The 27,444-nt window shown below is 41.3% G+C and overlaps 1 protein-coding gene across 2 annotated transcripts in view; it reads left to right on the top strand.

Annotated features, from left to right (window-relative positions):
- RNF217 (ring finger protein 217) overlaps nt 1-27,444 on the top strand; it is a 59,070-nt gene that overhangs the window by 14,759 nt on the left and 16,867 nt on the right. The window contains exons 2-3 of one of the 2 annotated variants that reach the window (XM_075087555.1): nt 17,452-17,685; nt 25,952-26,116. In XM_075087555.1, coding sequence (XP_074943656.1) covers nt 17,452-17,685; nt 25,952-26,116 — 399 coding nt within the window. The remainder of the gene's footprint in view (nt 1-17,451; nt 17,686-25,951; nt 26,117-27,444) is intronic. The other variant, XM_075087556.1, reaches the window with a different exon arrangement.

Below are 27,444 nucleotides of genomic sequence, written 5' to 3' on the forward strand. Positions count from 1 at the left end.
AGGTATATGCTTATCTAATGAATGCTGTAAAGAACCTGGAGAGTGACCTCTTCTTACCAGCTTCCAACTTTTGCTCTCTTTCTTCTTCCCTTTCCTGGATGAGCTTCCTTTCCACTGTCAGAAGCTTTTTAAAATGGTATTTCCTTTCCATAGTGATCCTTTTGGTTACAGTACTTGCAGTCATGCTCTGAAAAGGTAGAGGTTTATATAACTTAAGACTAAATAATGTTATAGATTATTCATCAATACTATTAAAGTGAAAGTTCTGTAGTGGAAGAAATCTAGCACCTCTTGTATGCTGTATGACTTTAGGAGAAGGAATTGTTAATCAACCGTGGACCCTTCTTATCTCTGTATTGTTGGGACTGTTTGTCTTGGTTTTCTTCCTGACAATGTATAACTGACCAAGAGATAAAGACCTCCTTGCAGGACTATCTAATCAGATGTCACGTCCGTTTCTCCAGCTGCTTTTGAGCAAGTATGATCCACATAGCAGATTTCTCCGAGAGCTGGCCACACATTGCCCTGGTGGCATTACACTGTAGTGTTAAACTAAGACACTTAAGCCAAGGCTGAACCTTCATGACACATCAGTTACAGCTGGCTTAAGAAGCACTTGACTGTTCCTTGCTATCTCTGTACACCTCTGGAGCGGGGGCTGAACTATGTTCACAACAGTGAAATTGCACCTTTTTTGTGTTTTCTCTTCCCCCCCGTACAGCAGTATTGTGGGAAGCATTGTTACTTGGGCCTTGGAGAAGTTGGGATTTATCTCTTTTCTGGACTAGCCTATGTTACTCTGTTACTCAACTGTGATTTCAGCACAGTGATTTTGAAGATCAAGATCGATAGCCTAGTGCTTCTATTATACAGATACTGTTGGTGGTAAAGTTTCGAAATTTGAAAGTATAAAATCACAAAAGCCTGTGACAGAAGATCATCTTACTGTTGCATTGATCATTACAAAACATTTTTTGAAGATAGCTCCCCTCCTTCAATTAACTGAAGAACTCTTGATTTTGTTCTCCCTTTCCTTATCTGTCTCTCAGGCTCTATAAGCCAAGAGAAGAGGGTGTGCAAATTCAGAAGGAAACTAATAGCAAGAGTACAAACATAAAAATCCAAAAGGAAACATGAAAGGAGAAAGGAAGCTATGCAAAATGTATATATTCCCTCTTTCATGGAATGATCTGTAATTTAACTCCAGTATGAAGGTTTAATTGTCATCATAAATATTTGTATTGTTACAGTAGTAAAAATCATTTGATATAGTATTTACAGGTTCAAGGAAATGTCAACAATTTTTCCTGGAGTGCATGTATGTTCCTGTCCTGCTGTCCAGGAGGAGTGGGTGAACCAGAACACAGCAAAACCAGCAGGGTGGAGGTGGCAGAGGAATTAAATTGAAAGGGACAGGAAGCCTTTTTCTGGATGCGGTGCCATGACGTGGGAGCTGAAGGCAGTCTGCATGCCAATGGCAATCCTGTAAGGCTTCTTATGTAGAGGATGAAGGCTAACTAGGGCTGGTGTGGCAAAGAGTAAGAACTATTTGGTGTGGGGAGGCCTGGTGCAGGAAGACCAGAAGAGATGTGGGGAGCAGAGAGGTAGGGTGGCTGCTGGCTGGGGTAGGCTGCCTGCAGGCTGGCAGCTGAGGCTGCAGGGTTCTGCTTGCTGTCTTCATTTGCGCTGCCTAGGATAAGATCTCTCCTGGCATATCTCTCTCTTGCAGCTAGTACTGCTAGTGGTTATTCCCTAAGTTCAAGTTTCAAGTGTTTTGGTCTTTTTTTTCCTACACACATGAAGATCATCTTCCAGCTTGCTGACAAAGTACATAGAAGTGGATACTCTCCAGTACAACTGGTTTTGAGGAGGAAGATTATTACAGCTTTCATGATTCTAGGAGCTGTGAGATGAGAGAGAATAATGTAATAGTTAAGGTAGGAAAACTGTTGGTTTTTTTTTCCTGGCAGTATTAGAGACTTCCAAGGTGACCCTAGCCAAGTCCCCTAATCTAGACTTCTCACAGATGACTACTTCATGCAGTGACTCAGCTTGTCAATTCACCTGACTTAAAGTCACTAGGAGCTATGCTTTGAGGTAAATCATGGTGACATTAGGAAAAAGACACTCTTGTTTGCAAGACATTCATATGCTGTAATGAGGAATTAATAACTTTCTTTAGAGGTTTGCTGTGTAGAAATAGCTGAGGATGTACATTAAAAAGATGCTTTTATGATCTCTATTTTATCATACTTTCTGTCTGGTGAAAGACTTGCTAACCTTTCTTACTGATTACATTTTCGCAAATGAGAAATCAAATAGAACTGTAATTTGCACTTAGCTTTAAGCACAGCTATTTGTATTTTGGAGACTTGGCACACAAAATGTGCACAGTGAATAGAAATTAGCACTGGTGTGGGGTTTCTTTTTTCCTAATTTTACTAATGTTTACTGTTTCCCTGATGTATATAATTTTGTCAGACTTCCTTATTTAAGTTGTTCACTGTGCAAAATTTGCACAGTTGTTCTGCATGGGAAAGCATGAGATGCAGCTGACCATTTGGGGAATCAGTGGTCAGTTGGAAGACTCAAGCACGTTTCTGTTCTATTTGAACTATATATAAGCCTTTTCTTCAGTCTTCTGTAATTCTTAGCATACTTGCATTAAAATATTTGTACTAAACATGTATTACAACAGAGGTTGAAAGTAAACTCCAGAGACCTCATTATCAAAACTGCTTTATAATTAGGATACCCTATGCACCAGAATACAACAAAGGATTAATTTTGTCTTTAATAAAAGATATTTAATTAAATATAAATGATTTCATAAACTGTTCTTAAACTTTCCCTTGATACTGCCGTACCATTGCTTGACAGCAAGTGGCATGTGGATTTAAGTGTAGGCATCCTTTGGCTTTTTCAGATTTGCCATTTTTACCTAACTGGCCCAGTATTAAAGGATTATATTTTAATATAAATTTTAAAACATTTGTTTAGGTTCTTTTCTTGCTGTTGAGGTAAATTACCCTGTTCCCAAATGAGGCTTGACAAAATAAATAAGCCTTTTATAGGCTCTTTCAGCTGTTTCAACTATGTCACCTTCAATTTATGTAAGGCATGCATAGAGTATGGGAGAGAGGAAGGTCAAAGATTGCTTTCATTCAGTTAACCACTGAATTTCAGAGGTGCCATGTTACTGTTAGTATCATTAGTTACTTGATACTAAAAGTTCAGTAAGCCTGTAAGAAATGATGGAGTTGCACAGGCACTCAGCAGGACATCAGCTGATCACACTGGGCAGGGAGGACTGCCAGGGACTAGCTCTGGAGGGATGCTTCTGCCATCCCCCCTATCCAGTTGGGAATAAGGGGGTGGGAAAGTCACTGAGCCTGATGTCTTGCCACCAAGGCAAGTGCCAAGACGTGTTTTAACAAGTACCAGAAATGTTAACTGTCAGGGAAAGCCCTTTATTGGGGACTGCCAAGCTGTTTTTCCTGTCTTAGTGGTGCTGCCAGAAATTCACAGGTTTTGTGATACTTATGGTTCAAAAACTTACAGCACATTGGGGTGGATGGGTAATCAAAAGTAGGCACATGTGGACAGAAATTCTGAAATTGCTGAATTTACTAGGAAATTAACACAGCCACGTTTGTTCTCATGCAGTGTTGTTTTGATTCTTTTAGAGAAATGTCAGTGCAGTTCGGAACCTATTTCTGCAGCAGGATGCCACCCGTTTCCCTCACTGCAGGCAGCATTTTGGTGAAAAGTGCATAATAAACACATTGCTTATCTTGGTGTTTGGGTGTGCTCCCAAAACCACAAAAGGCACAAATACAAATATTGCTTCCTTTCTTTTGCACAGAAAATCTATGTGCTTTGGGGCAGCAGTTTCCTGGGCGGCAGCAACAGCAGTTCTCGGTGGCAGCTCCTGCTGTTTGGTACAGGTGAGGGCTAAAAGGAGACTTTACAAGTGCAGAGCCTTCCCAGGATGAAGGTGCAGGAACAGTTCAGAGGGTAGCCAGCCTCTGTATGTGTGTTATTAAATTGAGGAAAATTAGGTGGATTCACAAAACTTTGAAGAGCAGACTATTTTTCCCCTTGTGCATCAGGTGAGAGGACATTATGTTCCAGGGAAAAACTGCAGGAGAGAAAAGATGTGACTTGTGGGAAAGGTAGGGACTTCCTAGGAAAGGCTGAAGTGGGTGCTGCCTCTTTTTTTCCTGAATTTTCCCTTCTTGTCATCTTCCTCTCCCCAAACAAGCTAGAGCAGCCATGACTGCTTTTCCCTTTCTGAGGTAAACCACTGCAGCTAGCCAGGCTTCTACAGAAGCTTGTATTGGTGGCAAATGATTGTCAATGATTGCTTAACCATAGAGGGTTATTGCAGTTTGCAACTATTAGTAGAAGTATTTGCTCTGGAAGAACTGCTGAGTTATTCTTCTAAAAAAAAAAAATAAATTTTTAATGCCATTAAAAATCTGAATCAAAACTAATATTTTGAGAGAGGTCATATTTGGATAGACGGGTCAGTGGTGTTGTTTAATGTCATGTGGTGTGCTTCCATTTCAATGAAAATATCAATGAAATGCTAAATCACATACTTTCAGAAAGCTTTTGTCTCCTTGATAACAAACATTCTATTTATTTTCTTGTCTCTTTGTCACAAAAAACTGTCCATCCTTTCATTTTGGTCTTGCGAAATGCGTGGAGATGCGTGTCCTGTGTACAAGCCCGCTCGTGCTCTTTCTGTTACCATGCTCTGTAACAATTCCCTTCTCCTGGGCTGCTTCAGTTCCTACCTGTTAACTTCTTTCCCATTGATGACTGTATATATTCTTTGGAAATAATTAATGAAACTAGAATTTCTTCAACTAGTATTGAATTCAATTACTACTGGAGTCTGTGGTTTTAGAAGTGGAGATAGATATAGTTAACTTGATACCTCTTTCACCTAACTTCACCTGCCCACCCCCTGGTCCCCAAGCTGCAGCCCTTGCTGGTGGTGGTTCAAAAACTCTTGATATCTACTGGGTAGGAGCAAAGCCACTTCTTTAAATATTCAATGTGGCAACCTAGTTTCTGGAGCCCTGCATAAGTTTAATGCTGGCAGAAGTGATGTTTCAAGGTATCTAACAACCTGTTTATCACTTTACAAAACCTCATAGGCAATAATCCTTGATTATTTTTGGGGGGGTGGGGTGGTGGTTTAGACAACTTCGAAGTAATCTTGTTTGTAAATGGTTAGTATCTACAGAAATGATAAATAGTGTTTTCCTCCAGTTAAAAGCTGTTTTCTTCCTACCATAATTGCTTTTAAGTTGGAGTTCCTGGAGGTGGTATCTTTACTCGTAGAATAGAGTATTTAGTAAAAATTCTTTGCAGTGTATGTCAAGGTAATGAGGTCCTGTTCATAGTATATCTTTTATAATCATTGTTTTATTCTTACAGGTAACTGCTTCACAGTGTTTTGTAGCATGTGTGACAGTTGTTGGTGAAGTTCCTCCCTGCTTCCTGGTCCAAAGTTGCTGAGGATACCTATTAACTTAGTTGTTTCATTACAAGTCATGCATTTCATCTTAAAAAGCCTAGTTACTTCATAACTGTTCCCTTTGCTTTAGCTTCACAGATAAGAGTCTTGTATCCTTCAGGGAGACAGCTGAGAGGAGACCAGAAATAGTGCCACCAGAGAAGTAGAAAGTGTGAAGACCATCTGAAGGGCCGCAGGGTGGCTGTCAGGGCAGGCGCAAGGTTCATCCCTGAAGATCAGTGAAGGATTTCTACACATGTCATTGAGCATTTTAACTGCTTGTACAGAATGGGAAAATATACATTAGTATTCATAAGCCTAATAATCACCTAGCTATGCCAAAATACAGGCTGCTTTCTGAAGAACAGTGATTTTAGGGCATATATGCGGAAAACACTGGTGCATATACTCAGGTGGAGAAGGGATCAGGTGCAGCCCTCCAGCCCTGGTACTGTAGTTGCCAGTTTTTACTGAGGGGAGCTGCTGAGCATATTTCAGTCTTGTAGCTTCCTAAAGGTAAACAAAGTTAACATGAGAAGTACTTGGTACATGATCTGAAGGTGTAGATTGACATGACAGGTAAGACGACTGGTGGCCAGCTACCTCTGCAAGAGTCTCTCTCCTTGTCCATGAGTTTCCCACTTTTCGCTTGAGTTCTGAACTAGTGATCGTATGTCACAGGGAGAACTAAATCAGCTGCCTGATCAGTTGGAAAACTAATTTAAAAACACTTCAGTCTCATGTGTTAGCCAGCTGAAGCTTCTCTCCTTGCAGCCTCATGATCGTTCTCTAAAGCAGAGAGGGAGAAGGGAAAGGTGCATTGACTTATTCCATAAATTTTTAGCCATTAGGTGGGGTGCAGTCTGAGATGATGGCAGTCTTGGCCTACTGTGACCTGATGGAATGGCTGAAGGGGACTGACACCTGGAGAGGGATACCTGGACCAGCTGATATGTGAAACGTCTGGCTGGACCTGCACCCCAAACCTCTCAGGCCCATGTAGGTGTTTGATTACATAACTGGAGATCTTGAGCTAAATACCCAGTGGTACAGGGTAAGCCTAGCATAACATCCAGAAAGAGAAGTCTGTGTGGATGGAAGTTGTGTTTTGTCTTTCTATTCCAGGCCACTCTCTCTAATCAGGCAAAAAGGATGGTTGCAGGGAACCAAATTCAGTGATTACAACAGTTATTTTGACCTTTCTCTTCATATTCAGGCACTGGCTGGGACTGTTGTTATCCTTAAAGGAGCAAAAGTGACTAAAAACATGATGAGGCAGGGAAGGAAAACCTTACTTTACCTTGTGTTTTTTCTCCTACATGCAAGTATTTCCACAGTCTGATCTGTGGAAACAACAGGATTTTTACAAGAATCAAATCTTTTCCTCACAGTTAACTCCGAAGTTTTAGGCAGGATTCTAATCTGGGGCGTTTTGACTTACTCTACCTCTGTTCTTCACTTGTGCCTCGTGGCAAAAGCAGGCTCTCGGAGCACAACACTACATGCAACAGGTCTGACAAATCTATCAATGTTTTGAACTAGTAAAGGGTTTGTAGTAAAGGTCATATTCTGTTGTTACACTTTTTTAAAACATAAATTTACATACATAAACAGCAGATGACTGCGTAGTAGTGGTTTTGGTTTGGGGTTGGTTTTTTTAGAGAGTTTGGAACAAGTGGGAAGTTGTAACTTCTCTTGTGGCAAAGCTGGTGTGAAAATGTGTATTTTTAACAGCCTAATCAGCTGATAGAACTGCCATTAGGAATATAAATAAGCTTGCTTCATGTTTACTTTATGAAAAAGTGGTAAGAAGAATATATTGTTCTGAAAACAGTTACGGCTTGTTTTTCCTGGTGTAAAACACCTGTGTTGTCCAATTCCCGCCCTTGTGTTGCTGTTGCAAATGATTTTGTGATGTTGTAGAGATTGTAGCTGCTTGTGACAGAGTCTGCAGCAATCAATACACAACCGCTCTCTGTTAATCAAGGTGAAGTCTGTCTTCCAGCTTCAGTTGGGACCCAATTCTGGAAGACTTTCGGGAAGACTGACGTGACACAGTAACAACCCCCAGCTTACAGCCAGAGTCTGATCAGCAGGAGAATTAACTTTGATAGTTTGGCTGTTAAATATGCTGTTTAGAAATCACTACACTGGGGCAGAATTGTTCTCTCAATTTTCATTAAAGGATATTTTTTTCTGTGCCATAGTTTTCTGCTGAGGTATCTTAGGTACAAGTTTAACTATTTGTTGATGGATAATTTGCTCATAACTGGGGTGACACGTCTGCTTTGCTTCCACTTCTCCAAGTATGGATCAGAGCCACTGCTTAAGCTTTTTCTTCAGACAGCTGCCTAGAGAAGGCTGTGCTCTTTGCACTTCTTGATCTTTTGTGTTTGCTCCCTGCTGTGGCTGTATCTGTCACTGCATTAAATATGTATTAAAATGTGGTTTAAACAATACGTCATGAGAAATAACTTCATAAAGTCATGTGAAATTAGAGCTTTAGCACAGTATCTGGGGTTTGTCCAAATGATGGTACGTGGGGAGAAGCTTGGAAGTCTGTTCTGCGTTAGACTTTCCCAGGAATTATTTATCCCTGAACGTGGGTCAGCATGCACACCAGTCCTTTTATTGTTTAAGCTATGTGAAAATCATCAATTTGTTACTTTGTGGTAGCTGTACCAGCATAGCTTGTCACCAAAAGCAGCTTTGTTCATTGTGACTAGGTACTGGTAGGATGAGATCGGTCTCTTTTGAAGAAGGCAGAGCAAAATAACTATTATTCATATCTTAGCTATTTTGTAACAACTTGATTGCATAAACAAATTTCTTTAAGTTACCTTGTTTGTAAGGGAAGCCAAGTGATGGTATTTTGACCTCATATATGCCACCTTGAATCTTAGAAATGGGGTATGTTACTATCATTCCTGACAATCACCTGCCAGTTAAAGTGCTTTTTTTCTGTTTTTCCTTGCACTTATGCAACTCTGCTGTTTCTATATTCAATTTATCAAGTAAAGAGGGTGCAACTTGGTTTCATGTCTGGTAGTCCAGAATGAAAACACTGATTATTAGTACATGCATGAGAACTCACCTACAACCTCAGAGCTAGCCAAGACATGGAAACTAAATAGTTGTAGGTAGCTTTCTTAAGGAAAGCAGAACACTTTAAGAATGGCTATAAAATGCCTGTCCTGTTTTTTCTACAGGCCAGGGAATGTGAATGATCAGGGTGGTCAAGAGAAGAGCTGAGAGAGTTTTGTTAAAAGTTCTCACTATTTCACCCACATCCATGGCAACTCTGTTAGGTTTTGTGGCCATCTTCTGGGATGGAGTAGTGAGATAGGTGCGAGCATACTTCTCCTCTCCTACCTCCTTCCCTTGATTGTGAGAGCTTTGCTTTATTTTATGCTAAACACCATTTTTAGTTGGGAAAATATTAAGCATGTGAAATGTTTCTGTAGATACAACAGTAAAACATAACAGCAGCCACTGCTGGTGAAACCAAAGGTTCAATTAACTATTGCTGATGATACTAGCTAGGCTCAGTAATGCAGGCTGCTGAACAGGTGGTGCAAATATATGGTGGTTTGGGCCCTATTTTATTGGAAAGGGAAAGGCTGGTCGGCAAGTGTGAACTCAGGAGCTTTTTCCAGCTTTTGTGTCTGGTTGGGACCCTGCCTAGTAAACAGTAGAAGAATGAGCTATTGGTATCCTCTTTTTCAACATAAATAGTTGTATGATAAATTGTCACTGTTGTTGATGGATCCTGCTTGGCTCTGCCTTTGATGTTTCTCAATGAAGACTGAGACCACATATTTTCACTCTTCTATAACAGCTTATGGGTGCTAACTTTTTGTCCATCTTTAAGAGAAGCATGGGAAAGGATTTGGTTGTGATACTAATTATTGTTAATAGTTAACAGTATTATTCCATTGGAATTGATCTGAATCTGGGTTAATCCAGTCTGAACCCAGTGGAGCTCGGAGTTTGGCTGTTCAGGACTTTGATGTAAGTGAGATGAGGAAACAGCTTATGTACCTTTTTAAGCATTGCTCCTGTAAGAGAGCAGCACGTACATAAAAACTATCTGCTCAAGTAACTGAGCACACTTGTGGTTTAATCTTCTTAACTGGAAAGGAAGAATAGGATTTGGGGTGTTTTTTTGTTTGGTTTTTTTTTTTTCCTTTCCAATTCATTGTTTTCTGAGGTAAGTATTTAAATGAATTACAGTAAACACGTCATGATTTCAGTGCTTTTGGGAGGTCAGGCATGCTGAAAGTGATGGCATGGCAGGGGGAAGGCTCCCACGCTGCACAGTCAGTGGCTGCTGCCATGCCTGCATCCCGTCCTGTTTGACCTGTTCACTCCTTGCCTTCCCGGGATGTTAGCCTGGGCTCTTGCAGTTTGTGCCTTACCAGAGCACTCAGTTGGGTAGGATAGACCTGGGTTAGGCTTGGCTGGTAACAAATTCAAACACAGAAGACAGTTTCTACAAGTCTTATGCCAGCTGTAGAAGAACAGGCTTTTCTCTGAATTTAAGTCTGTCAATTAAAGAGTTAACGGATAGATTTTTGTCTTACTTTACAAGAATCAGCTGTTGGAGTTGGCTTGTTTTCGTTTTTTGTTGTTTGGCTGTGATATTTTCATTGTGATGCTGGAAGCTCAACAAACCATTGCCTTATGAAGGACTTGCTTCTTCGTCCCTTGTATTTCCTAATGCTACTGAGCCCTTGCAAGCAGGGCTCACTCCTGAGATGGCCAGGTTATTCAAGCTTATCATGGTATGCAGATGGTCTCCTGGCCCTTGCTTCCTTTCTGCAATGCCTTCCCACACCTGATCGGCCTTAGTGTGGTCTTCTGGTCCTGCTCCTAGGCAGGAGCAGCTGCCTCTGTTTTGCACCCCAAAAAGGGCAGATATCCAGCTCGGTCCTCAAAGCTCTTCTTTTGTGAGCATCTTTGGGTCTTTTACTAAAAGTGAATGTATCTTTTAAGGAATAGAAAAATTTACCATACCCATACTTAGCTAGCATTTGTAATCTTCATATGTGGACAAAATAAGAAAGCTTGTGTGCATTTCCTTGCTCCCTTTAATGAATGCTGAGAGACCTGTGGGTTTGGGTCAGATTCCTCCAAGGTTTGCAGTTTCTGCCACACTACCTCCCAGGTTACCTTCCTCTACTGGGATTTCCCCCTCCCTCTGCCCCCACACACGCCCCAGGAGGAGAGATGAAAGATTGCTTTATCTTGCACGTTCCAGGGCTCCCAAAGGTTGTGAAAGCTTTCTGCTAGCTGATCTCTGTCGAACTCTGGCATGCCTCTTTGTCAGTGTCCCAGCTCAGTGGGCAGCCATCCAGGTGTACCAGGTTTTGTCTGGCTATGGGACTAATCACCACCTCTGTGGGTTTCAGCTCACTGCAGATGCCAAAAAATCAGAGCAGAAAGCACATAACCTCCATACACACTGATGACATGCACTAGGTTTGATGAGTAGCGGCAGGCAGAGGCATGACTTAATGCAGCGTAGCTTTTCTAAATGCATTACTAAGGTAAAAGTTTCCTCTTTTAATTTGCTTGGTGCTAGAGAAAGCAACAGACGAAAGGGCAGAGAGGGGGAGCTCATGCAGGTTGATAATTACTTGTTTACATCTTGTGAAGGAGAATTCCAGTATTAATTTGTTGTTTGTTTTTTTTTTTTTCTACAAGTGCTTTTCTATAAATCCTATCCCTATGTGAACAGGACAAATAAAACCTGAATGTTCCCTTTGATGTCAAATCCATGTAAGCAGGTAACACCTGTTCCTGTGGAAGGAAAGGAGTAGACCTCCGTGTCAGTGTGTTGTCAAATGAAAAAGCAAATTAAGAGGCCTTTAAGAAGATGATTTTGGTTGAGTTTAGGTGTATTCTGAAGAATATCTTGCTACTTTATCCTCACAGCTTTTTTTAGGGGAGGTTTGAACAGGAAACAGACACCATGGTTTGGGGTTTTGCTCCAGGTTGCAGAGGCCAGTTTTGACAGTTAAGGTTTTGGTGGTTTCTGGGGCTAAAGCTTCTCTGGTCGCTGCCTGCGCAGGTGATACCAGCTGTGGCCCTCACTGGTGTGTGGTTGCACCATCCCCGCAGCACCCCTGGGATGTGGGTTTGTGTAAGCGCGCTGCCAGAAGTGGTCCCCAGAGTGTTATGGACAAAGCTGGAATGTCAGCCTGGTGGTGAGGCTGTGGAAACTGGATGAGCTTTGAGAATTTAAATTGATGCTGCATTTAAACACATATTGTAAAGCATTCAGAAGACATGCTTTTGGAACTGAAAGGTCAAACCTTTGATGTGCGGGTGGTGGAGTGGTTGGATTGCAGTTACATGTGCTGTGATTCCCTTCCAGCTTCTTGCTATTTGAGTGCCTTTCCTCCTGAAGGATGAGATACTAACATGTTCTTCAAAGTTCCTGAGACTCTGCTTCTTTGTGTTTGTTTTAATGTTGACAATGTGATAGTTAATGCAAATCTCTTGCTACCAGTGCGACTAGAAGAGGTGGTGTCTGCTCATGTCTGCAACATTTGAGCACAAGTGACTTTTTCTGAACGTCGCATGGAGCAGGAACCACCATGTCATTGTCATGGCTTCATCCAGGGGTGTGTTACCAATGTGAAAGGAGAACAAAGACTTTGTGTCCTCAGAGGACATCCAGATGGTCCCTTTCAGGGTTGGTCTGTGTGAGCATGTGACACAATAGAAATCTGATTTTTTTTTAGTGGGAGTCTCTGGTTGTACTTTTATTAATAACAAATGGCCATTTTAAATACAACTTTAAATGGACATTTGTCACACATATATATGGAAATTCTTTGGAGTTTTTTATCTTTGAATACCTGTCAGATATTGGTGCTGGGAGAAGTTAAGTTTCTTGGGCTACTTTTAGTCCCTGAGGTGGGGAAAAGTGGGATTTTAATTTTTTTTTTCTCCTAGACATCTTAAAGGTGCTGTTGACATATGCCACCTTCTTTGATTTGCCTCAGTCACCTGCCTCATTCTCCACTGACTAAGAAGAAAGAGTGGCCATTCTAGTTGTTTTGGTAGTCATTCGGATATTTCCTGGCATAGCAGAAAATATGAATTAAAACTTAAGAAATAAAAATTACTAATTCAGTGCCAGCATGCAGGAGTTCCTTATCACTTTTAACTCTTCCTGGATCCTTTTGAGGTCAGCATTATATGCCTTGCTAAGGCTAGTGAAGCCCTTCCCTCCTGAGGATGGGAGCAATAGCTCTTGACTGGAGTGAGGTTACAGGTGGTGGTTGGCAGAGAACACAGCGGGCAACTTAATGAGAAAGGATTCAGAAAGTAATTTATTTCAAGTCTGCTGTATCAAGAAATGAATAAAGGAGGAATAAGTGAAACATACGCCATGGAGGATGGTTTGTAAAGTAATGAACAACAGGGAGGAACTTCTGTGAAGATGTCGAGTGGAGTGGAGGTGGCACACAAGAAACCTTGTCTGTTTTCCTGTTTGGCGGTGATACAACTTAAGCACCCCCTAATCTAAATACTGTTAGTTCTAGCTGTTCATTCTTGCTTGTCTTGCAGCACTGAGGATTTGTACCGTTGACAGTAAGGAGGGAGGATGGATAGACTGAGGAAGAGAATCTATTTCAGAGGATTTTTTTTTCTTCTGCCAGGATATCACTGGCACAAGTCAGAGACAGGGATTGCTGCAGTCATACTCAAACCACAGAAACAGTCATGGAACCACAACCTTAAAGGCAGGTAAAAGTTGGCTTAGTAAAAGCTTAGTAAAAATTGGCACTGTCTTTGGTTTGCACTTGGTGAATCATGTCTGCTTGGATTTCATTTGGCTAGTTCCTACCACTATGGAGTCCTGAACCATGGTAAGCCCTTCAAGTATTTTCCACAATTATTTAAAAAAAAAAAAATAATCAAAATTACAATCTCTGCTTCCCAAACGTATGAGAAAAGTAATTCTTCACTGATTTGCAACTTACCAGCAAAAATGAAAGATCAATGCTACCAGTGAACTAGAAAGCAATGGGATTTTGTTTATAAATAAGGGGAACTTTAATCCATTTGTTTCTTCCCCTGTAGGATATGAAGGTCCTGTAGACCAGACAGTCCCTTCACTTGCATCTGTGCATTTCCAAAATATTTTTTTAATCTATAACAAGATCCTTGGTAGTTTACAGGGGACAATTTGATGCATTGGTAGGAATTGAATTTTTCTGTAGAGGTGCAGATTAGACATGGCACTGTTCCCTTTCAGCATTAATAGGTGAGAAGTAAGAACAATTTAGCATATGCATCTCTGAACTAAGAGTAAAGTTTCAGTTAGAAAATGCTCATTTGTATGTGTCTATTTTAAAGTAGAAGGGCCCCTTCTTTAAAGAATATAGCTTTAATACAGCTGCCCAAATATAGCCTGCAAAAGCTATGTTACACCCAGCTTGGGCCAGGATAAATGACAGGTATAAATCAGTGCTTCCAGTGTAGTGTGAACTTTGCTTTCTACGTGGCTAAGAAAGATTTCCTTTAAAAGAAAGTTTGGGGGGCAGAAATAATTTTCTTACTTAAAGTACCGTGCTGTCTGTTTCTGTTTTCTGGTATCACTGCATTTTGGAGCAGTAAGCGGACCAGTGTAGAACCTGGGTCCTGTGTTGTGTGTGTCCCAAAATATTTTCAAATATCAGGAATTACAGGGGGGATGGGATGGATGGGGGCTGTGTGTGTATGTATTACTCTCCTGAGAGTCAAATGTTACCTTTCTGTAGCATGGAAGCCATGAGAGCCTGCTTTCTCCTTATGAATTGTAAGCAGACCTAGCACCTCCTGAGGTGCTTTACAGAAGTGAGGCACAGCTGGGTGTAAGAACTGGATGCTGCCTGACATTTAGCACTGTACTGCAGCTCAGCTGCTTTTAGGCATATCTGCGTTGTTCCTCATGCTGTGAAAATATATTATGCTGATGTGTATACTGAGAGTTCTTAAGTTCTTAATAAAGAGTGGTAGTTTGAAATTTAAAGACTTCTTAAAAACTTGGGGGTTTGACATAGTGATAAGCTGACGTTGAAGGATAAGGCTCTTCAAAATTTCTTTTAAAAAAAAAATCAAGGAAAAGACTAAAACCAGTTATTTTTGCCCATGTTATAAGAAATTTCTTTCTTGCCCATTCCGTAGCACCTCCTGGGTCTGCAGCAGCAGGTAGCCTAACAGGCTACCTCTAAAGCTCTACTTGTATCAGCTGCTGCTGGTAGTGCACAAAGATGGACTGTCTTGGTAAGACAAGGCTCCATTGAAGGTACTGCTAATAAGTAAACCAGCTCTGTTCACTTCAGTCCCATTCGAAATACAGGAAAAGGATCAATCTTTGCCAAAATTGAAAAGCTGAAACTATTACAGAGTATAAAAATGATTTACTTCAAGTGGGTGTAAAACATATTTTCAAAATAAACACTGAAACCACACTTGACTCTTACATACATTAATCATATTCTGTGTGGGCATGAAATACAGAAAGTGTTCAGCTTTGTATTCCTTCATTTTATTAACGCAGGTTTGTTCTAACTAGCATTTACTATAAGCAGTGCTTCTTAAGTACCAGCTTAGATGCCAGATAGCGTGCCTTCTCACTGTGAAGTGTTACTCTGTTGTAGCTTAGTTTACTCACAGCAAAAGAGCTTGCCTTTCTGAGTATTTCCCTAGTGCTTAAAAAAAAAAAACCCAAACCCAAAATCCTGAAGTAGTCATAGGTGGGATTAATTTAAGTATTTGATTTTAAATTGTTGTACCTATGCTTCTTTAAACAGAAACTTATACTAATCCTTGCAGTAGTGCAATAGCTTTTTATATTTCTGTAGCAAATTGTTTTCATACTTGAGTGTGTTTGAGTGCTCTACTGCTGGATTGATGATCATCTTTTTAAGCACAGCTCCATGATGTACTGGGTGATTCTTCTGAGAAGAGTCACTCTAGTGATGTCATATGCTTGAGTTAAATTTTCACGTGCTGCTACAGGTGAATTAGTGTCCCACAGGTATAAAATGTGGACATTGCCCAGCATGCAGTTTGTGGGGTTTTGAGCTTTTTTTATATACATTTCGGTACATACTTCTCCTGTTCTGAGCTGTAATGAAATTCAGGGAAGTTCCCTCTTAAGAGTGGGTGTATTGCTGGGGGAGCTGCCTCTTCTCTGTACTGCGGGCAGATATGTCTGCACCCTGAGCTGAGGCTGCACAGGGTAGCATGGCAGTGATTGGTTGCTGACATCATCTCTGCTGGGCTTTGTCCTGGGACAGACTGCTGCTGTCTTCACCCTGCTTTTCTTTCTAACATACACGTAACCTCTTTGCTCTGCTTGGGTTTAGCTATATTGCTAGGACAACAAAAGTAGTGCAATAAGGGATTTTTTTTTTTTAATCAGTATGAGCCTTGGGGTTTATACCATTTTGTTATGACTCTTCTAATCCTCTCTCTCCTGACTAAATTAATTAGCATTCGGTTAGAGCCCATATGGCTCCATTGCTGAGGCAGCAATGACAGGGTTGTGTTGGTTTTTGAGGTTTTTTTTCTCCTTTCTTAGCTTAAATACTGAATTACTGGAGTCTCTGAGGAGTCTTCTGGTCCCACTATGCAGCAGCAAGATCTGCATCGAAATCTGAGGTGTTCGTATCATATTTAGTGTATTGTTTGGCAGATTCCCACAATAGAGCATGTTAAAGAATAAGCAGCCCAGGGAAATCAAATTTGTCAACCTTGAAGCAGTAATTCCTAGAAGGAGATGCTGGTTACACCATTTAACCACTTATTTTTTTCTGCATGGAGATACTAACTAAGGAAGGAATTGGGCTGGTGGTCAGCTCCACTTGTACAGTCAACACTCATTCATTCCAGATTACTTGAGGCAGACAAACATGCTCAAGCTGGGTCCTTGCAGACTCTCAAGATCCAGCAAGGTTTATTAACTCAGGCTCAGTGCCAAGCAAACGCAACTCTGCTGCTCCCAGAACAAGTAGGATCTGCTGTTTTGGCATGGAGTCTGAGCTGTTAAAGCCTGCCAAGCGTGAAGGGTGCAGACCTCGGTCCAGCGCTGTTCTCAGGTCCAGGAGCACTGGAAATGTGTTGCAGATATCGGACCATATGGATCAGCTTTGGACCATCAGGGCTTATTAGATCAACAACAGTTTCAGCCCTGTTAAACCTGCTTCTGTATGTGCTTTTGTTTTGGTTGTCTCTTAGGTTTTTTTTTTGAGGGTTTGTTTTGTTTGTTTTGGGAGTTGTGTTTAACTCTGAGTTCTTGGAAAATCTATTAGCTTGGTCAGCCCCAGGCTCAGCTAACACTTTCTGCATATGCAGTGTGGCATATGAGGAGCTTCTTGAAAGCAGACTGCAGAGGTGCTGAGCTTGCTGAGCAGGAACCAGGCTCAGGGCTAGCACTGTTAGAGCTGCTAGACTCTGATCCTAAACTGACTTCAGTTTCTCTGTGCAGTGATTCCCAGTACATTGTGCAGTGAAACAATACACAAATGTTTCCATTGCCTGCTTTCTTACAACCTTCATGAGCTGTGATAGTGGAGCATTGACTGTTACACGAAAAGCATGGAGTGCTGGATGAGTGCTGCTAGGTAGGACTCGTGTTTTGGTTTCGTGGGGTACATAGCCGTGGTGCATACACTGAGAATATACGTTTAATAATGGCAGTTGCCATAAAGGTAATTAGCTTTTCTGTTTGTCTTTGAAAATACCTTCTGGAAAAACTGCAGTGTGCTTGAAGTAATTGAAAATACTTTTAAGACAATATGCTTGATACTCTGTGGATTGTTACAGTACTTGAAATTTTTTCTCACAAATTCACAAATGCTTGCTTACTTTTTCCAAAGAAAAGGTCATACAGCTCTTCTGGGTTTTTCCATATGCAGGTGCAGCTGGGACAAGCGGATATAAAATGCCCGATCACAGAGTGCAGCGAACACCTGGATGAAACAACTGTCCTCTATAACCTGCCCCACGACGACATCATCAAGTATAAGTATTTCCTGGAACTCAGCCGCATTGACTCCAGCACCAAGCCATGCCCTCAGTGCAAGCACTTTACAACCTTCCGGAGGAGAGGCCACATTCCCACCCCTGCCAAATTGGAGAACAAATACAAAGTGAGCATGCTTGCCAGGGCCGTGGGCTAGATGGTGCTGCAAAAGTGGGACAGCATTTGGTGGGCGTTAAATGAGCTTTCTTGCATCACTTGGGCTGTGCACAAACTGGATTAGGAATGTGAATCTGGAGTACACCATTGATTAGCTACTTAATTGATTTCTAACAGTTTAAGCAGTTGAATTTCGGTCCTTATTTCTTTGGCAGGTGGCATAAGTTTGTCCTGACATACAATTTTAAAGTGTGTTTTCTCTCTGACGTGCAGACAATATGGTCACAGTCAGAAAAGACTGGGGAAGGAAAGTTATCACTATAACTGATAACTTTCATGGAGCTGTGTGTCTAAAGATTAGTTTTTGCTGAAACTCTGAGCAAATGAATTCTGGACATTTATGGTGTTAGGCTGTTGGCTTGCTCTTTCCTTAGAGCTAGAGCTCTTGTCTGTCCTGCTGCTTGGTTTTGATTTCTTCAGTCCCTTACCAGAGGTTATACGTTACTGTAGTCTCATCACTCACAATACAGACATCTTGAGAAATACGGGGAAAAAACACTTTTCCAGCATTCCGCTTTGCAGAAGATTTGCTTACACTGTGATTTCAATGAAAGATAAAAAGCAAGAGATTACATTTAAAACAAGTTTTGATCTGCTGGTGGTCCATCTCATTTCAAGACGATGAAGGTTCTGTCTGCAGCATCATGCTCTGTGTTAGTTTTCCATCCGGTTATTAGACTTGTTATGGTTAATTTCATGATTGAGCTGGCCTTTCCTGGACAAACCAGTTCTCCTCAGTAGGAGCTTAGATGACTGTTTAGATAGCCCTAATTACACAGCATAAGATCCAGTCCAGTATGGGGATTAAAAGGTAGAAGGTTGTGTATCCAGTGGAGTTGAAACCTTGGTAAAGCAAACTCTGAGTTATGAGCTACTTATGTATATCTGTCTAGTGCAGGAAATATATGCCACACTGTCTGGACTCAACACTTTCAGATTTTTGGCATCTTAAGTGGAAGCAGAGAAATTAGAAAGTTCCTTCTGCCCACAGCCATCCTCCTTCACCTATCCGCTTAGTATTACCTCGGGTGTAGACAGGATGTGCGGTCCAGGGTAGGTCAGATGATGTAATGCTTCTGCAGCAGCCTGTCTTAAGGCGCCAGAGGCTGTTACTGTCCGCCGATGTGGGTCACAGGTGGTGCAGCTGTTGTATCATGGGATGCCAACTCTGAGAATGTTCCTAAAGGCACAAAATGGGTCATTCTGCCTACCAGTGCTGTCATCTGCGTTAAAATGCTATAGTTAAAATGTTCCCATCACTTCCATGTTACAAATCATAATCAGAAGGAATGGGAGGCTGTGTGATATGTGAAGTGTAAGCCAGAAGCAGTTCGCTGGTCCTGTGGTGATGCAATATGTGTAGCCCTGATCTGCAGAGCTCAGCTCTCCTCCTGGGAACAGACTCTGGCAAACTGTGCCCTTTGAGCTGTGGCCAGGTATTGCCTGGAAGAATGTCTAGCTGATGCTGGTCAGAAATATAATTAGGGAAGCGCTAGCAAGCGGCATAGACGATCTTAGTCCAGGGCTTCAGCCTGCTCCCTAAAACTGTTGTTTTCTGGCATAGGTACAGTTCTAGTGACTTATTTTAAGCTTAGTGCAAGGAAGAGTTTTGCAGCAGGGATAAAATTTAAAAGGAAGACTATATCTAAAGGTTGTGTAGATGTGAGTAATTACACATACACGTAGCTGTGGACCATTATTATCTCAGTTTCCTTAGATTCTCATGTGATTGTTTATATGGTAACTTGTCTGTGCCTTGAATTATAGGCTCTTTAGAGGTACAGACTCATTTTCTCCTGCATAAGCATAGGAGACATTTGACTAGAGACTGGGAGACTCACATATTCACATGCGAGCAATATAAACAGCAGTTGCACCAGAGGAATTCTGCACCAGCACTGAAATGCTGCCTTCAGAACTGAGTCATGCGTGGGGAAAGTCTGCACACAAGCCTACTAGGAGGATCACTGCACACAGGGCTCAGTGCCAGTACCCTCGCTCTCCTATACATTGCAACAGGAAAACACTGTAAAATCCAAGAGTACCTTTGAACAAAAACTTTTGAAATAGAATGTCCTGAATTGGTAAGGGACCTGCAAAGATCATCAAATGCTACTAATGCCACACATAAAATTTGATACACTATTTAAAATTATGAGTAAACTCAACATCTAAATTTAAAGAGGTAGCAAAGTTATTGATACATTAATTTTCCTTACTGTAGCTGTTCTATGTAAGCTAAACTGATCTTAAGCCCAGCGGTTCAGTTTGCTGCTGCTGTTTTTCATTTCTGAGATCAAAGTCTTGGTGTGCTAAGCTATAAAGTTAGCTGGTGTGTGTATGTTGAGAGAGGAGGAGGGGAAGAAAAGGGAAACTTGCTATCCAAACTGTTCTTCTGACATCAGTGCTACTTAGGACAGTACAGCAGTGTGACTATTTAGTTTCCTGTATCAAATACTTGTATCACAAATGGATCCAGCTCTAAGTAAGGAAATACCTGTGCCCCCTCTCTTATGACCTAAATTAGAAGTGTAAGACTTGGTTGTAGGCAAGATCCTAATAAACCTTTGGTCAAAGCTGGTATGCCAAAGTGCAAAGAAAATGGGCTGTTGTGGTTTAGCGGCAGCTCAGCACCACACAGTCGCTCGCTCGCTCCCCCACCGGTAGATGGGGGAGAGAATCAGAAGGGTAACGCTCGTGGGTTGGGATAAGAACAGTTTAATAATTAAAATTAAAAGAAACAACAGTAGAAATGCAATGTAAAGGAGAACAACGAGAGGCGCAAAGCCCCGGGGGAGGGGGGAAGGGAAGGGAGGGGAGAGGGGGAATGAACCGCCGAAACAAACCGCACGCGCCGCAGCCGCTTGCCGCCCGCCGCCGCGCCGCCTCCGCGCTGCCACTGCCCCCCCTCAATATATTGGCCATGGTGTCACATGGTATGGAATGAACCTGCCATTGGCCAGTCGGGGTCAGCCGTCCCCACCATGGCCCTGCCCCTCCCAGCCCCCCTGCCACGCCACGCGGCAGAGCGCGGGAAGCTGGAAAGGTAGCCGACCCCCACAGTGAGGAGAATTAACCCCTTCTCAGCCAAAACCGGCACATGGGCAAAAACTGGAAAATTGGTAGTTCACGTCCTATGCATGGGACAGGTATGTATTTCACGAGAGTATGTTGGCTTTTTCTGCAAGAGGTTTTTTTGGGGTAGGGGTTAGGTTTTTTTCTCCTAATTCCTGGATTTCACCTGTTGTTTTATGTTAGTTCCTTGACCTGCCACCTGCCATGAAGAAGCAAGTCTTGATTCTTGGACTCTTTCTGCCTTATCAACCTGTGAGGTTCATAATGAAGTTTTCTTGTTCACTTCTGTCAAGAGATACACATTACGTAAAAGGAAGGGCTTGAGTGCTGACTTTGAAAATGTAAATGTTTTTTTAGTGCAGTTATTATATAACAACTATCTTGTTTGACCTACTCAAGAGTTTCTGAAACTCGTTGCTCTAGAACTAGTAGGGATCTGTGCCTGCAAAGGCGCTGTCATAGAGTGGATCTGTATAGTTCATATCAATCAGTTCCCTCCTTTTTTGGATCAGATTTTACCTTGAGTAGCAGATATCTTCATGGCTACACATCACTTCAATCTGCCTTGAGCCTGAACTGCTATGGATGTGGTGATCTTGCCGTGCTCTCCCTCTTTTCTCTCAGCTGTTCATTCCTGCCAGCTTGCTTTTGCTCGTGTTAGTGTTTTGGTATCACACTGGGAGCTGGATCAAAGATCAGCTCCAATGGGATACAAGATGTTGTTGCTCATTTTCAAGTGGTACGAGAGTAGGGATGGGTTGGTGATGAGGAGGAGGCAGCTGTTTTGGCAGGAGCCCGTGTTTATTTTGGAATAAAGTGACTGTGTAGCTGTAGCTAGTGATTGTAATTCATGTAATCAGTTGCACAATTAATTCAGCCATCCTATTATATAGCTAGCATTCCACTAAGTGGCAGAAAATCCCACTAAGCTTTTTGCAGCTTCAGGCTCTCAGAATATTTTTAATGTGCAGTTAGTTCTGCTATCGTCATCTCACATCGAGCGGTGTTTGTGTGGCTGTTACTGATTTTGAAAGGTCTTTTCCTGGGAGGTGAGGAAAATGATAGAGTAGTTTGCAGTAAAGAGGCTAGCTAAGAAAATGGAAAATGTTAGCCTCGAAGGTCAGTGTTTCATAAAGCCGAGAACCAAAAGTGTTAGTATGAGAAGTTGTGTAATCTTTTTTTCTATTTCAAGGGAGACTGACCTCCAGATGGCATAGAAGTTTGTGTATACATCCATCCTCTGAATTTTGATCAACTGAAATGGAAGTCATAAAATAAATGAAAAAATGTTCGTGTGAAGGAAAACATGTTGGAAAAAACACTAGATAAACATTTTGTGTTTTTTCAGATATGGTTTGTCTGCTTTGCTGTACTATAATATATTTTACTGCTTTAAATTATATGTAGATAACATTTCTGTGTCCTCATTATGATGATTTCATTCACAAATAATGAAACATAAAGCAAATCATACTTGACTCTTTTTCTTTCAGAAAAGCAGAGAAAGACCAAAATAAGAATCGGAAAGACTGCTCTATTTACCCTGTTGTGTTCCTGTTTCTTAAGCATGCTGGTGTCACACTGCATCCAAGTTTGAATAGGTTTCGGGTTTTGTTTTGTGGCCCCTAATTCAAAGTAAAATAAGGTTCATAAGTACTTAAACAAACATGCTTTTCTTTGCCTGCTTAATGTATGTTCATACAGTATTGAACAACAAAGAAGTGGCCCATTTGAAATGTAAAAACTATTTACCAGTTCAGTTTTGTGGGTCAGGGGTGGCAGGTGGAAGAGGAAGTAAGGAACGCCAAACATGGTAATGAAGTAGACCGTTCCCACTAGTTTACTTCAGTTAGTCAGGGCCTTTCATTGTAACAAATGTTATTCTGAGTTCAAGCGGTTATAGCCTCATGCTGTATTTCGGTCCTTTAAGTAATGTATTTAGAAACATCTGATGTCAGTGTGCATGTATTAGATTAAATATATATTTCCTGCTGTATTTCTTGCAATTATATACGTGCTATAATAGAAAGATAGAGCGTGCAGATTTTAAAAAAAACCAACAACCTCAAACCCACAAAACTTGTGTTTTAAATTATGTTGGTATTTTGTTTAAAAAAAAGCTTTAACTTGCAGCTTCCCAGATCTGTTGGTTTGGGTTTGTATTTTTTAACATTCAGATATTTGAGATGGAACATGGGTATTGCAACTGATAAAAGCTTTCAGGTTGCAGAACACTTAATTGTGGCTACAGGCTTCATCTTTGGCTGGGGCATAAGAAATACTGAGTAATACAATGCAATGCCTGCTGTAATCTGTTTTCCAAGCAGCAGGTCACTTAACATGCATTATTGAAAAATGTGAATTCAAAGCTTGGGGGAGGTGGGGTGAGGGGGGGAAGAAGGAAAAAAAGAGATTGGGCAGAATAGTAATCTGACATATCTTGTATATTGGTTTCTAAAGGATTGTGAAAACATAGATCAGTGCTTGGTGTTAGTTTGGTTAGTAGCAATAAATATGCTATTCTCTGCGTTCTTCAGAGTGAGTTTTCCTCTTTCCTATTAAGCTGGTTGTATTAGGATAATTCATCTGGGAAGCAGAGATGCAGGGTAGTGTATTTCCTTTGGTTTAGCATCTGGGCCAGTAGACCAACAAATCAGAAAAAGGGCACCGCTTATTTTGTATTGCTTCTGTTTTATACTTTATCTTGGCCGCAGACATTACTGTGTTTTCATGCAAAAAGCAATAATGTTTGTAATCCACACTTTTCAGCTTTAAGGGGTTGTTTCCCTACAAACAAGTTTCATTTGTTATTCTTTCTTGGTTTTGTGCTGCCTACCTGTGTCTTCAGAAATGGATTCCATTGAGAGGAAGCATGTGATAAGTGCAGTTTTCTACTGTGTGAGGTATCTTACTGTGTGCTGTAGCAAAAATGTCACCTTGTAGCTATAGAAAGCAGTAAGTCATACTTGCACCAGGTACAGGATATCAGATTTTCATCCATTTTAATATTACACTTTCTTTGAGTCTGCTGGATATGAAGCAAATGTTTGTATTCTAACACTTATATGCGTGTTCAATTTTTTTTATTACTTTTTTTAACAAGGAAAATGAGTAGTAGAAGGTAACTGTCTAAAATGTTAATGTGTTGTAATAGGAAGAAAATCTGTCAACTTCTTGATGCTGCTTCCCTTCTTTGTACTTTAGCCTTATGCCCAGGCAAAGAATCCTGGAGGGGGAAATGCTGACTTATGGGTAGTGAGAAAACTGTTAATTCTTTTGATCATTAACTGCCATTCTTGTACTTGCTGATCTATAGATATGGATTGGCACAAAGGTAAGCTGAAGTGATGCACTGAGCAGCATATCATATAGTCCACTATTAAAGGTAAAGTACTTGGTTAAACAATGCTGTACAGACAGAGGTACATCACTTTACACAAACAAAGCTATGACTGCTAGACACTGCTGCAGTGTGAAAAAGCATTTGCTTTCTGCAGGTGAAGTTAAAGAGAACCACTGAAAATGGGTCAGCTAAGGTCATAAAAATGCTCAGCTTGAGCCATTGTGTCAATTAGGTTTTTAATATGAGCCACTGAAGACAAGACACTAAATGCTATATCTGTGTATAGGACTCTAGGAAATAGTATTAACAGTAGCAGGTGGCTTCATTTCTCATTCATGCATCAGAGACCAGATCAGCTTGGTATTAGCATGCCGGTAGTGACGGATGTAGGAGTTGCACATATAAAGAAATTTTGGCTGGCCCCCAGCAAATACTTAAGGGAGATCAGAGGGCCTACTTTGGACTCTTAACTGGAGCTGAGGCAGCATACCACCAGTTGGTGTGTCTGACCAGAGCACACGGCAGCTGGTGGGATACTTTTTGGGGCTTCATATGTGACTACACCCTAGGATATAGTTTCCTGACCAGCACCCCCACACCATGCATGGCCAGCACAGATGCATTTGTGGTTCAGTGGTGTACCAGGTCTGGACACAGATACAACCAAAAAGCCTTTTTTGTTGTTGTTGGTTGAATTCCTAAGCCCTCCCCATCAGCTGGTACAAAGCCAGGGCAGTGCCAGGCATGGGCTGCAGCTGGAGCTGGTGGACAGGGCTCAGCAGTTCCTTGAGAGATGTGCCTACCCATCTTTCAGGCTGAGATGTTTTGCTGCCAAGCACAGCAGAAGTGAAGATCTTGCAGGAGCCTAGATGTGTCTGTATCTAATGTGGCTTCTAGTTCTTGCTCTCCTTAGTCATGATCCAGGTAGGAGGCCTGTCTTTCATCAGATAAGCTCCTGCGATGTGCTTCTACTTATTACTTCTACAAACACAGCAGCTGCCATAGCTTTGTTTTAAAAAAAAAAAAAAAGCCAGGCTCTGGAGGAAAGATGTGATGATGGTACCTGTTTGATAAAACAATTTAAAACCCGGGGAGTGGGAAGAATAGATCCTTTCTCAACTGAAGGAGCTTGGGTTGTGGTTTTTGCTGTTCGGCGTGGCTTTAGCAAGTGGGCTGTTTGGCACAGCATTTGCTCAGCCTTATGCAATCAAGAACCAAAGGAGGTGCCTGACTTACGGGTGGTAGTTGTTGCCCTTGGTTGAGACCCTTGCTCTTGGCCCCTTTTCCCGGGACCATTTCTAATATAAGCTTCATAACCCATTCTGGGGTCTGTAGAGCCCCTTCAGAAGACCAGCTACTCCTTGGTGATAGCCTTGGTAATGAAGTCTACAACTAGAAGACTGAGATCCACTGCACTGAAAACTGGCTGCTAATTTTTAGGTGACATCACACATATATTGGAGGCAATTGAATAAGCTTCCTGGATTTTGCCTTTTGGCATTTGAAGCCACACAGTGAATTCGGGCAGCCGTTCCTATGCTTTAAACCAAGCTAATTTTGCTTTGTTTGACTGGGGCCTTTCCTGGCTTTAGCAATTAGTTCTTTATTTTCTCTTTTAAAAAAAGAAACAGAACAAGTTACCTTCCACAACTTCTTGGCTTTTTAAAACAGACACTTCAAAAGATATTAGATCTTTGAGCAGCTACTCTCTTAATTGAAGAGCAGTGGGTTTAGAACAGGCTTTCCAGTTGGGTCAGCACCCAGCTTGCAAATGTGTGGTGTTTTCTCATTTGTACAGATCCAGTGTCCCTCTTGCCAATTTGTCTGGTGTTTCAAGTGCCACTCTCCCTGGCATGAAGGCGTTAACTGCAAAGAATACAAGAAGGGAGACAAGCTGTTGCGTCACTGGGCCAACGAAATCGAACACGGGCAGAGGAATGCCCAGAAGTGTCCAAAATGCAAGGTGAGCTGCTCTCCCTTGGTTTGCAGGTAGTGCCTTCAAACTGTTTAAATATGTATTAAGGTAAATGTTTGTAGCTTCTGCTTGGCATTGGAAATAGAATTCACACTTGCTGTGCGGATTCTTGTCAATGACCCATTGAGGAAAATCAGGTCAGATGTTTTACTTGCTGGTTCCTATACTGGTTGGGCAGAATCCCTGCATGTAAAAGAAACATTAGGGATATCCTAATAGAAGGCTTTAATGTATGCTTATAATGAATGTGTGTTACCATACAAACTTTTCTGAAATAAAGCTTTCAATCTTTAAAGAAACAGAAAGCTTTAGAGAAATATGGTGCTCTTTGTCAGGTTTTCTGAAGAGCTTGGGTGAATTGAGTTTCTGAGTAAGGCAGAAAGTACTCTATCAACAATTTAACTAAGGGAGACTTTAAGATTTGGCAAAACCAGAGGTTTTTTTAGAATTAAATGTCAGTTCTTCACAAGCCTTTCACATAAATTAGTTTAATTTTTAACAGACTGAAGTGTGGTCCCGTGCCCTAAAAACTTCATTAATCTTTTCCAGATACGAAATACTTCCCACTACTCAAATGAGATGCAACAGCCCCACACACGCCTGCCCCAGCTGCCTGTAACAAAGGTGGCTGTTACGTTTGTTCACTGTTTCTTCACAGCACTTACCTCCAACTACTGACAGAGTAGTACATCAAAACCTTGAGAACACCGTGGTGGTGGGAGTCTGCCCTTTTTTTTTTTTGGAAGGGAATATGTAACCTGAACCTATGTATTGCTCTACATCTACTTCACAGAGAGGACAAAGTAAGGAAACTGGAATGTTTAGTAGGAAATAAATACCAAATGGGAAGACTTACTCCTAAAAGTCCAAAGTATACTTTTGTCACCCTTTGAGCCTTACCCTGTGCAAATAAGAGAATGTTTATCGGTTTACTAAGTATCTTATTTTGGTCTTGGATTAAAAATGCCTGTGATGCCATAGCTAGAAATGGAAAGATTTCAAAACACTAAGCAAAATTCAGAAAACTCTGAAATCAGCAGTTGGTTGTTTACCCTTCATCCTGCGCACATATGACATTTGAACAGAGTTTTAACAGCTTGCTGTTTGGTAAGAGTTGGTAGGTTTGAGCCGGTTCTAAAAATGTTCGCTTTCTGGGAAGTTTTACAGTAAAATCCTTTTGGAAACTTTGTTCCTTTTGGAGTGGGAAGAAGTATCTGTTTTGTTTTTAATCCTTTGACTAATGTCCAGGCTCAGATTTTTATGACAGTGCAAATGATGTAACTATTGAAATAAGTTGTCCAAAAAAAGAAGAAAAT

Source organism: Phalacrocorax aristotelis, chromosome 3 (assembly GCF_949628215.1).
Source record: "Phalacrocorax aristotelis chromosome 3, bGulAri2.1, whole genome shotgun sequence".
In the NCBI taxonomy this organism is placed as follows: domain Eukaryota; kingdom Metazoa; phylum Chordata; class Aves; order Suliformes; family Phalacrocoracidae; genus Phalacrocorax; species Phalacrocorax aristotelis.